Source organism: Musa acuminata, chromosome BXJ1-11 (genome assembly GCF_036884655.1).
Source record: "Musa acuminata AAA Group cultivar baxijiao chromosome BXJ1-11, Cavendish_Baxijiao_AAA, whole genome shotgun sequence".
NCBI lineage: Eukaryota > Viridiplantae > Streptophyta > Magnoliopsida > Zingiberales > Musaceae > Musa > Musa acuminata.
In genome coordinates this window covers 21123649-21135441 of record NC_088337.1, presented here as the reverse complement: position 1 = coordinate 21135441, position 11793 = coordinate 21123649, and the positions used below count along the sequence as shown (strand labels likewise).

The window sequence follows — 11793 nt, the reverse complement described above, 5'->3', positions numbered from 1 at the left end:
ATGTTTATCATGCAATGAGTTGAACTTATATTTTCAAATATTTGAAAGTTACCCTTCTCCTTTTTGTTGATGACAAAAGGGGAGAAGTATGATCATGTTATGCATGATGACGTATTGCAAATATTCATGATAAAATTTGCAATGACTTGAATTCAGGTTAGAACATACTTTAGTCAATTTAAACACATGATTAAGGAGATTATCATTCTCAAATCCAAGAGGTTGTTCAACATAAACTTCTTCGGAAATAAAGCCATTAAGAAAAGCACTTTTAACATCCATTTGAAACAACTTAAAATTGTTACTACTAGTATAGGCAAGGAGCATCCTTATGGCTTCTATTTAGGTTCAATTTAGGAGAGAAAAATGGCATTTGCACAAAAATTCTTAAGAAAGGAACGAATTTGAACCCCTTTAGATGTGTCTCCTATTGATTAGCTCCTTGGGATGAGCATCTACATACTTACATTCCTTTGCCAATGATTTTACCCTTGTTGTTATCTCCGAGGGTAATATATCCTTCGTCTATGCTAGTGAGCTTAGAGAATTGAGATGAATATCCAGTCATATACCTTGAGCATCTATTATCAAGGTACCATCTCTTACTCCTAGCTTGTGATGATACATTTTTCTATAAAAAATGATGATTTTTAGGTACCTATTTGACCTTGGGTATCTCAAAAATCGATCTACATAGCTTATCATGTTACATTGAGTCATTTGAGATTCTTTTAGGAACCCAAATCAATTTATGTGGACTACATTTCTTGAATGGACAATGATAAGCTACATGCCCAAATTTGTAACAAAAGTTATATTTGTTTCAGGATGAAACATGCAAAGTATGACCTTTAACAAATGTGGTTGGATTTTGGTGAGAGCTACTCACAAATTCGATTCAGTCTTTTCTGTGAACGTGACCCTTATTGGCAAGGATCATATTCAAGGACTTGCTACCAACCTCAAATTTTTCTAAGGTTTCTTTGAGTAGCAAGTTTTCCTTTCTAAGTGTTTCTGGTTCATCATATTTCGTACATGGAGCTAAACTATCATTGTGCTCAACTTTTAATCTATCGAAATCACTAACAAGAGTAGTATGCTCCTTTTTTAACAATTTATTTTTTTACTAATTAATTTGTATACATCAAATAAATCATAAAAAGCATTTAATAGTTCATCAAAGGATAAATTTACATCAAATGAACTACTCACCTCATCTCCAATGGCCATTAGTGCATAATGAGCAACTTGCTCAGTGATGGTAGGCTCCTCTTCTTTGGATGCACTTGAGTCGTCCCATGTTGCTTTAAGAGCCTTCTTATGTGGTTGTCTCTTCTTGGCTAGGGGATATTCGCTCTTGTAATGTCTCGGCTTCTTACATTCGTAGCATATTACTTAATCTTTCCTGGCTTCAAATTTATTTTTAGTGTTATTTTTAAATTTATTCTTTTTTATGAATTTTTTGAATTTCCTTGTTAAGAGTGTCAAGTCTTTATCAAGGTCCTCATCACTTGAGTTTTCTTTCAAGTGGTCTTCTTGGGTTTTTAGTGTCATATCCTTCCTATTCTTTGGAAGGGTGTCCTCATGAGCTTTACAAGTCATCTAATAGGTTATTAATGACCCAATTAGTTCTTCAAGAGAAAAATTATTTAGATCTTTGGCTTCTTGAATGACCGTGACTTTAGGGTCACAACTCTTTGGAAGAGATCTTAAAATTTTATTAACAAGTTCAAAATCTAAGAAACCTTTACCAAGTCCTTTTAGACTATTGACGACATCCGTAAATCAAGTGTACATATCTCCAATGGTCTCACTCGGTTTTATTCAAAACAACTTATAAGCATGCACTAAAAGATTAATTTTTGACTCCTTCACTCTACTAGTGCCTTCATGAGTCACTTCGAGTGTGTGCTAAATATCAAAAGCAGTTTCACAAATTGATACATGATTAAACTCATTTTTATCTAAGGCATAAAATAAGACATTCATAGCCTTTACATTTAAAGTGAAAGTCTTCTTCTCCAACTCATTCTAATCGTTCATTGGAAGAGAAGACTTTTGAAACCCATTTTCTACAATATTCCATAATTTGAAATTCATTGAAATTAGGAAGATCCTTATTCTAGTCTTCCAATATGTGTAATCCGTCCCATTGAACATGGGCGGATGTGTAATTGAATGATCCTTTAGGTTGCTAGTAAATGTCATCTCTCTTGGGTTTTAAACCAAACGAGAGTAAACCTTGCTCTGATACTAATTGTTAGGATCAAGAGTGTCACTAAGATGGGGGGGGGGTGAATTAGTGCAGCAAAAAACTTTTTAGATTTCAAAAGTCTTTATTTCGATTAAAACTGATTCCGACGAAAATGGTTTCGATTCAATCCGTTTCAGAGAGAATTTGAACTTGAAAGCTTTCGTAAAAGTGCAAAAGAAGATTAAGGAGATTTGCAGTAATGTAAATTACACAAATGAAAAAGCAAACCAGAATTTAGAGTGGTTCGGTCAATGTGATCTACATCCACTTTTGGATTTTACCTCCGACGAGTTCACTAGCATCCACTAAAGACCTTCCTTCAATAGGCGAAGGCTAACCACCTTTTACAGCTCTTTCTCCTTTTGTCGGGTTTAGGAGATAACCCTTACAAGTCTCACTCCTCTTTCTTGGATGGTTACAAGACTAAGAGATGAAGGAGGAGAACTCTTCTCACTTTTACAATACTTTATGACTCAAGAATTCAAGATTATGCTAATTCTTTCATGCCCTTCATGCAGAAAAAGGTGAGGTTTTTATAGGCCCCAATGACTTCAAAATTGGAGCCAAAAAGTGTCTTATCCCAGATTTTTGGGGTACTGACAGTACCACCGCCTGACAGAGCTCGGAGATCGAGCTCTAGCGGTGCCACCGCCTGACATAAGTGGTACTACCGTTGGCAGCATTAACTGCCAATGGTACCATCGCCCAATCTGGGCAGTACCATCGCCCAGATAACTTGGGGCATTGCTTTCCAAGCGGTGCCACCACCAACCAAGAAATTAGGGGCTGAATGGGCTGCTTAATTCGGCCTAATTCAGTCCTGTCAAGGGTCCAGTTGGCCCTTAATTAAGTTAGTGGGATTACCTCCCAATCCTAACTTAATTTATGATCTAACTATGATAATTAAGACATAATCATAGCACTTCTTGTTCTGGTGTATTAATTGCTCTTTCGGCGAGCTTCCGGTGAACATCCGACGAACTCTCGATAATGCTCCGATGGACTCATGGCAAGCTCCTAGACTTTACGATGATATTCTTAGTGAGTTCCGATGAGCTTCTTTGGCAAGCTCCTGGACTTCTTGGTTGTTCCGACAGAACTTCCGACGAACGTCCGGACTTCCGACGAACTCTCAAACTCCCAACGAGATCACAATCTTGATTCCGGTATAACACCTGCTTTATGTCTTACTGCTATCATAGTTAATCCTACACACTTTTCTTAATATATAGATTAGATCAAATAATTTACAATTGACTTTATCATCAAAATTCGAGATTCAACATGGTCTGCATCATCTCAGCTAATGCTTGCACCTGGTAGGTGAGGTTAAGGAATGCCTCAACGGAGACAACCAACTGGCCCATGCCAACCTCGGGAGGTAAGAGCCCAGGTTTTTTTAGCAAATGCCAATAGTGCCCCGGATTCTAAGCCGAAGCGCTTCCATCCATATATGGTAGAGTGGGGAGCTGCTCTTCGAGGTCGAAGGTGGAGATAGTGGCAGGTACCTTCTCTCTAGGGTGTTTGCTAAGGTTGTTTGGTGGTGATATCGGGCTCTCCTTCTAGCACCAAAATATTGGTGAACCTTTACTCCGTGGTTGAGAAGTCAACATGGCTCGGTTCGATCCTAGATGTGCAAGGTTGCCCACATAGAGACTCGGGTGGCAGAAGTGAGCATTGGGTCTAGTTAAGCTATGGGTCTCATTGCTTGCTTCTTCGTTGCCCGCCCTTGCACTCAAGTCAAGGTCGGGAGGGGGATTTCCCGACTCGACCCCTCCAAAGCTTAAGTTAGAGTTAAGTGGAATAAGAGTGAGTTGAATATGCGAACTCCCCCTCTACATTAGTCAGGGGTTGGCTTTTATACTTGCGAAGGGGTGGTCAGTCGTACATGGTATTTTAATGATTGTTAACTCCTTGGGAGGATAACTTATACCCTACGGATGAGCGCAGACTAACCCGTACGGGTCGGTGTCGTGCGGCGCCGTTCCAAGTTTTGTGGAACGGCTCCATGGTGTTCGATGCTGACTTGTACGACGCCGAGTAAGATGACTTGTATCCTATAGACGAGCGTCGATCGACCCATACGGGTCCCTGTCGTGCGGCATCATTCCGAGTTTTCCGAAATTGCTTCGTGGTATTCGACATTGACTTGTACGAAGTCGAACAACACGAAGGTCATGTGATCATCTCGTTCAGATCCGAGATGTCGCATCATGTCAGTCTAGAGGTCTTTTGTCGACTCTGTCATGGCCCTCGTTTGCTACCATGGTGCTGAAATATGTCATATCACATATTTTTTTTAAAAAGAGGGCTTAGTCAATGTTGGGTTTGACCGATGGTTGGGGTTAAACAATAACGGTTCACACCTAACCCAACAGTTAAAAGGAGGGGCAAAGGGCCTGTCCCCTTTAAACAGTCACATAACAATTATTTTTAGTGTCTGTTAATCATTTTATAATTTAAAAAAAAAAAAAATTATCTCTTCCTATAACTAAATAATAGTTAGTTTTGGGAGCATTTTTGGAAAGAGAGATCTTCCAAAACCCTATAAAACCCTCTCAAATTCCATATTCTTCCTCACACATTTGATTAAGAATCTATAGGCTCTTTAAGTATTCTCTTAAGATCTCTTTGCTCACTTAAGTTCTCTACCGAATTCTGATGATAAATGAAAACTATCACTTCATCAAAGAGCCTTTCAAAAGTCTAATCGTGGCAACCCAAGGAAACCAACACGTCAACGTCAAGCTAGAGCCGGATAAATTCGTTACATTCGGTGGAGTTAAAGAGTTTAAAGATGTTGTACTTTGAAAACCACTATTTTCTCACTTAAAAGAAAGTTTTGTAAGACAAATGATTCTAACAATTAGGGAATGAGAGAATATTATATCAAATTAGTGAGAAAAACCTAAAGAACACTTCAAACCATAGCTTCAACAACTATGGACTGATGACAACTCTCACTGTAAAGCTATGACGAACTCAATTATGAGGAAGACAAGTTTAATGACCTTCGCATTATGATTTAAGGCTTTAATAATCAGTGTACAATAAGGGCTAAACTCGAACTGGCGACATAGTTTTATTCATAATTTTGGACTACTCGCTCATGAGGATGAGGACTTCCAGTGATCGATCATGGTGATGAGCGAGATAACCCTCTTATGTTACTGGAGGATAAGAAGATAATAATATAAGATAATTTCAAAAAATATAAGAGATAACACAAGGTTTTGTTGAACCATACCATGTATTCTCCCTTATTTCCAACCAAATAGAAAAAGGTTGCTATCCACTAAATTTTTTTCAGATAAATTATTACTTTATTTTCTCTCAGTTTTTTTTTTTTTTAACCACATTGGTTTTTAAGTGGATGGCAATCTTTTTTTTTTTTTTAAACCATATTGGTTCCCGTAAAACCTTTGTGTTCATGTGTGATCGAATGATGTTTGAGAATCATTTGCCCCTATGCAAATAGCAATATGTGATTCTGAATAGAGTAAATACTATTCCGAAATTGTAAGATTTAAGCTGTTCAATGTAGGCGTGGAAATACAATTTAAGCTGCCTAACCCTTATGTTCGTACATCATTTGACTTTCTTCTTTGAAGATAAATAAGCTGTCTGTATGACTTTCTCCTCGCAGAAATGTCATTTGACCTTGGCATTTGAGATACCCCAAAGGCACTACATCCCAAGCACCTCAAGAAGAAAACACCTATTCCCCTTCTATAATTTCATCTGTCAGGAACCTTAGTCTGCCATCCGAAGGAGAAGGGTTCTCTTTTTTTCTTTTTTATGTTCTCTTCCTAATTGGAACAGACATAATATATCTGAAACTAATAAATCCATTGGCTGCATGACATCCTTGTCCGAGACCTAACCACCACCACTAAAACACTCCATTCCAAGAACAGCCCGAGGGATGACATATAATATCACAAGGCATATTCTTCGGAAGTTGGGGTCAGTCTCTTCGATTCAATCCCGTCACGTGTGCACAAAGAAATGGTTGCCTGTTGCCCCTTGGCAGTCCTCAAAGGCCAATCCATGTCCTGCCTCAGAAATCTGAATCCTTCGCTGCAAGAAGCCATCGAAAGCTCTGCCCAAGCCGAGGATGACCTGCAAGAAGATGACCTACTGAGCACAGCCCTCTCTCTCTCTCTCTCTCTCTCTCTCTCTCTCTCACGCGGCTGGCAGATGTGGCGTGTCGTCCTCTTGTATGCCGAAGATTCTGAGCTGATTCCTTCCCCCACCGAATGGATCACGGCCGTCTGCTTGCATCGTGTCGAAGATCCAGCCGTTTGTCGTTCGATCTTATCTCTTCACCTCGTCGTTGACGTCCGCGCCAGCGCGTCCATCGCAGCGGAATCGCTCGGGGAATATTCAACGCACAACCGCGTACTTTTCCTTCGCTTCATCTCAAAATGACGCCCGTTATAGTCCTCAATTCAGTATCCCGATACATATTTATGATAGTTAGCGTCTAGTTATCATCGATGACTCGATATGGAGGATGATAACGAAACGTTACACTGAATATAACGGTTCTGTAAGATCTTGGCAAAGATTCTGATATGCACGCGACGCCCCGTACTTGGCTTCCCCTCCTATACGCCTCTCCTCTTCTGATCTCCCCTCTTTGTTCCTTCCCATGCCATCCCCATGTTAGCTGATTCCGCCTCTCTTCCCCCATCACTGCCCCTCGATCATTTGAGCTCTAAACAAAGCAGAAACTTCTTTCCTTGACGGTCTCCCCCGCAGTCGTCTGCTTATACCTGTACCATCTCAAATCTTTGGCATCAGACCAAGCTATGGATTTCTCTGCGACGCTGCCGAGCTGTGGCGACTACGTTCGTGCGCTCGAGGAAGAGCGGAAGAAGATACAGGTGTTTCAGAGAGAGCTGCCTCTTTGCCTGCAGATCGTCACGCACGGTATATAGAATCGATTGTTCTCTCATGTTGTCGCTATGTCTTCTGGTTATTTGTCTTCGTTGATGAAACGTAGTGACGACTGGTTGCAGCCATCGACAGTGCAAGACGACAGATGAATGGCCATGCTACGATGAGCGAAGACGGGCCTATTCTGGAGGAGTTCATTCCGTTGAAGCCGAGCTCGCCTTCGTCGGAGGATAGAAGCGTCGATGGAGCTGCCAAGAAGAGCGGGTCGGCGGCGACCAGGGCCGATGAGAAGCCGGACTGGCTTAGATCCGTCCAGCTCTGGAATCAGGAAGCGGACGCATTTGGGAAAGTGGTGAGAACGATCTCTATTGCTTCCTTCTACCGAGGTTTCATGTTGTCTTATTCGTGAGCCGAATCTGATGGATGTTTGCTGTGTTAGGAACCTCCGACGAAACCGATAGCAGTGAATGCCAGGAGGATCGGGGGAGCATTCCACCCCTTCGAAAGAGAAAAGCATGTTGCAGCACCAATCCCAGCTTCCAGTTCAACAACTAGTGGAAAAGGAGGAGTTGGTGGTAGTGGTGTTGGTGGAGAAGAGAAGGAGAAGGAAGGGCAGTCTCAGCCTCATAGGAAGGCGAGACGGTGTTGGTCACCGGAGCTCCACCAACGATTCCTGCACGCCCTCAAACAGCTCGGTGGCTCCCATGGTAGGTCACCGAGTTCATGAAAGAAACACCTGCCGTTCTCATCATATACATACGATTTGTATGATTACCATCACGTATCTTGTTTCTGAGGAATTGGAGCTGATTGCTTGCAGTCGCGACGCCGAAGCAGATCAGAGAGCTGATGAAGGTGGATGGCCTCACCAACGATGAGGTCAAGAGCCATTTGCAGGTTCGGGAGTATCTTTACCCAAAGTCGATTCTTCTTCTCTCAGTTTCTTCTGTTCATCACTATTGAATCTTGCAAATGGAAACCAAAGTAGAGAATGCGCACCTCCCTGAGTTGGATGCATTGCATTTGATGATGTTAGGTTGTCTGCAAAGCATCAGATTCCTTGGATATTTTTGCCCCATAGGAACAGATTCCCTGGAACTTATCAGCACAAATTCTGATAGACATAAACGAGAACCCTCCCACCTCAGATTGTTGTTTGGTCATTTGGACAATGGCAATCACTAGTAAACATCTCAGTCGTGACATAATTGCTAGGTTTTTATTATAAGCTTATCTCCCTCTTTCCCTTATGTTCTATTCTGCACATGCTTGGCTGAGCAAACAACTGCATGGACCATATAATGTTACGCTGCATCTTTTCGTGGACCTAATAATTGTTCAGGCCACTCAACATGAAGATAACTACTTCCATTTCTTGTCATAGAGTTCAGCATTGTATTTAACATCTATTCATGGATCCTGTTCATCCTTTTCCACTGAAATGAGGTCAAACCAAAGCACTAGAGAACTTTGAAGATGTTTACATGTTTGTGATCTCGTTGTTGCAGAAATACCGGCTGCACAATCGGCGGCCGAGCACTGCAGTTCACAGCAGCAGCAGCAACACCACCAATCCTCCCATTCCCCAGTTTGTGGTGGTCAGCGGCATATGGGTTCCACCTCCAGATTACACAGTTGCAGCACCACCGGCCGATGCTCCTTGTACTCCTGCAGTTGGAGTTTTTGCCCCTGCGGCATCACTCCCGTCAGACTCGAGAGTGCGGCCGCAGCAGAGCAAGCAATCGGACAGGTCGCCCACAGGGCCACAGCTCGAGAAAGGTGGACGCAGCGAAGAAAGTAACAGCAGCGGGAATGCTGCTGCTTTCAACTCTCTTTCTCCTGCCGCCTCTTCTTCCTCACAGACCACCACAGCCTCGCATCGTTTACACAGATCTTGACTGCGCATGCATTTCCTCGTCTCCTCTTGACCAGAGCTTTCGCCACCTCCCTCCATCGTCCCCCATGAAATAAACAGATAAAGGTACACGAAGCACATGATCTGTTTGTACGTTAATCAACTTGAGTTAAGATCACATGCAAGAGTTTTATGGTAGGAAGACAGTAAAACCTGCTACCTTTCAAGCATTCAGGGAAGTGAATTGTTGTTTACCCGCATCACAAAGGAGTGGATAAGCATGGTGGTCAACGCGCTCTGGGCCAAACAGCGTCTCTATTGGTTGACAGCTTTGTTGATGATTCGTTGGCTCTCTTATCCTTTCATTAGATTACTTGTTTGGTTGATGTTGTCGGCGGTGCATGGCTGCTATCATTCAACAGAAGCTTCCAGCCGACGCAGCTTTCATAGAATCCTTAAATAATACTCAAAACAGCGAGAGGCCGGATGAAGTGTCAGAACAAGATAGCCACCATACAGATTTCATGGATAAGGATAAAAGAGAACTTTGGTTGAGACTTTACAGGCTTTCCTCTCTGCTCCTCACCCTTTATGCGCAGGACACCGAAACTTCACGAGTACTGTAGCAACTTTTCTGCACAAGAACATCACTTTAGCGAAGGAGACCAAGTGTTTGTAAAAATGATTCAAACGTGTTCTTGCAGAGCTAAGGGAAGCGAAGGATGCAGTTTTCATCTCTAAGGAACAAAGTGATAGCAGTTTCACATAAGCAAAAGTAAAACCAAAGGAATATAAATGAAAACGAAGAGTGAAGTTTACAAGGAAAGAAAGATGGTAATTAGCTTAGTTAGTAAAGATCTTGACGATTGAAGCACTCCGAAAACATTAAAAATCTACAAGGAATAAAAACCAAAATAGTCATAACAGCCATGAAGTTAAAAAAACAATCATTTAATAAAAGAAACGATTAGTTAACAAATTTGTAATGTGTGTGTCATGTTAAATTATGAGTAGTAAATTTGATATTTTCTCCTAATTTCTAGCATTTCTCTCATACTTTGAAAATGAATACACTAAACAAGGGATTATTACGCACATTGTGACTCTTGACAATCCATGAAGTTGTATACTACTTAACGTTGTTGAAATATTATATATAGCATGGAGTTGGTAAGTGCGTTATCCTAGTGTTCTATGGTGTGGAGAAACTGTGTTGTCAATGGCCTCTGAAGAGTTCTTTGGCTTGAGAAGACCTTCAAAGACCTAGTCATCCAAAAAGAAGGCTTAGGAATATTAGGTTGAAAGGCATGACACTCCCACAATTAGTTTGTTAAGTATCCAATCATAAACATTGATAAGGCTTTGACTTCTGATCTGTTTTTTTCCAAGCATTCATATGCACAAAATATTTGATAATATGATTTTATTTAATTGATTAACATATATTAAAGTTCTAATTGAATTATGATTAGGATTATCACCAATAGAAAGTAAGTCATTTATGACATGATTCGTTAGGAGATAATCTTAATAGAAGTGACTCTTCTAATTATTTATCATAAACACTTTACTCTTGAATCCTTTAGGAATTATTTTTTCTATTAATCCCTACTCCATCATTGATCGTGATTTTGTGAAAGATAGTAAGAGAAAAAAAAAAAAAGGTCTAGCATTTTTCTCATAAATTAGTATTGCTTCATACGGATTGTCCTACGATGCATACTCAAATCATAGAAAAATGTATTTGGACTTGACATCCAAAGATATGTAATCTTAATTTTAGATATATGATTATTTAATTTTGATTTTTTTATATTAAATTTATTTCATATAATAGTAGTATGATTATTTTTATGCTCATACGAAACGGTCTGAATTTTAGTTGGCTACAATAATAATTCAAATGAAGGTATATTTTATCTTTAAATGTAAAATAGTGAACATAAGATTTATTGATGCTCCTATTAATTTTTACGAAGAAATAACAAATAACATAAGATTTATTAATTCTTCATTGCATGTATAAAAATAACAAATATAATATTTAAACATCCCTCTTTAATTAAACTTTATTAGAGATTTGAGCTACTTCAAGAAGTTAGTCAAATCACAAATGCGTAATAATGAATACAAGATTATATAGTTCAACATTCTTTCTTATTTTCATGAAAAAAGAAAATACAACTTTTCACTACATAGGAATAATAAATGTAAAAATAATTTTTTTTCTCGAGTTAAACCAACCTGAGTTGGAGGCCTCTTGTACCCTTTCTTATATTAACCTCAGAAAAAATTTCTTTTACTCGCTTTAGATCTATCAAATGCTTTTTTTTTTTCTTTAATATCACCTTCATCAAATTTTCTCTTAGTTCTAACATGATGGACATTATTAATTATATTTATTTTGATTATATATTTTGGTTGCTAACTATCTGTTAACTAGCCAATTTGGGATACATAGAGTATTTACACAAAACAACAAACTCATTATATCCAAAAGTTTATTTTCATACTTGAATTTATATCTTTCAAGTAACTTGTTTCCCCGAATAGATTCTAATCAAGAAATACCAACTCCAACATCATATTTATGTAAAAAGGAAGATCTAAACAAGATCAATGTTATATTAGCAAAATAATATTACAATGCATGTCATGAACCACTTTGGATCCACAATATATTGTCTTTCCTCATCGAATATACCAACAACATGCTTTGTTCCAAGGGGGCCTACCGATGCTTTGTTCTCGGCAACCCAATGGTTTTGCCCATTCTATGTGG

At 39.6% G+C, this 11793-nt stretch overlaps 1 protein-coding gene across 2 annotated transcripts; it reads left to right on the top strand.

The window, feature by feature from the left end:
* Positions 1–6445: 6445 nt before the first annotated feature.
* On the top strand, positions 6446–9573 carry LOC103971360 (transcription factor NIGT1). Of its 2 annotated transcripts, XR_001976130.2 has the most exons (6): positions 6446–7189; positions 7279–7508; positions 7596–7863; positions 7977–8053; positions 8665–9137; positions 9247–9573. XR_001976130.2 is itself a non-coding variant. In XM_009385359.3 (5 exons), exons 1-5 carry the CDS (start codon positions 7069–7071, stop codon positions 9052–9054), a joined length of 1086 nt encoding a protein of 361 aa, XP_009383634.2. In that variant the 5' UTR covers positions 6446–7068; the 3' UTR covers positions 9055–9573. The 2 variants fall into 2 exon arrangements, 1 of the variants encoding a protein (XP_009383634.2); XM_009385359.3 differs by having other exon boundaries at positions 8665–9573.
* The last annotated feature ends 2220 nt before the right edge of the window (positions 9574–11793 follow it).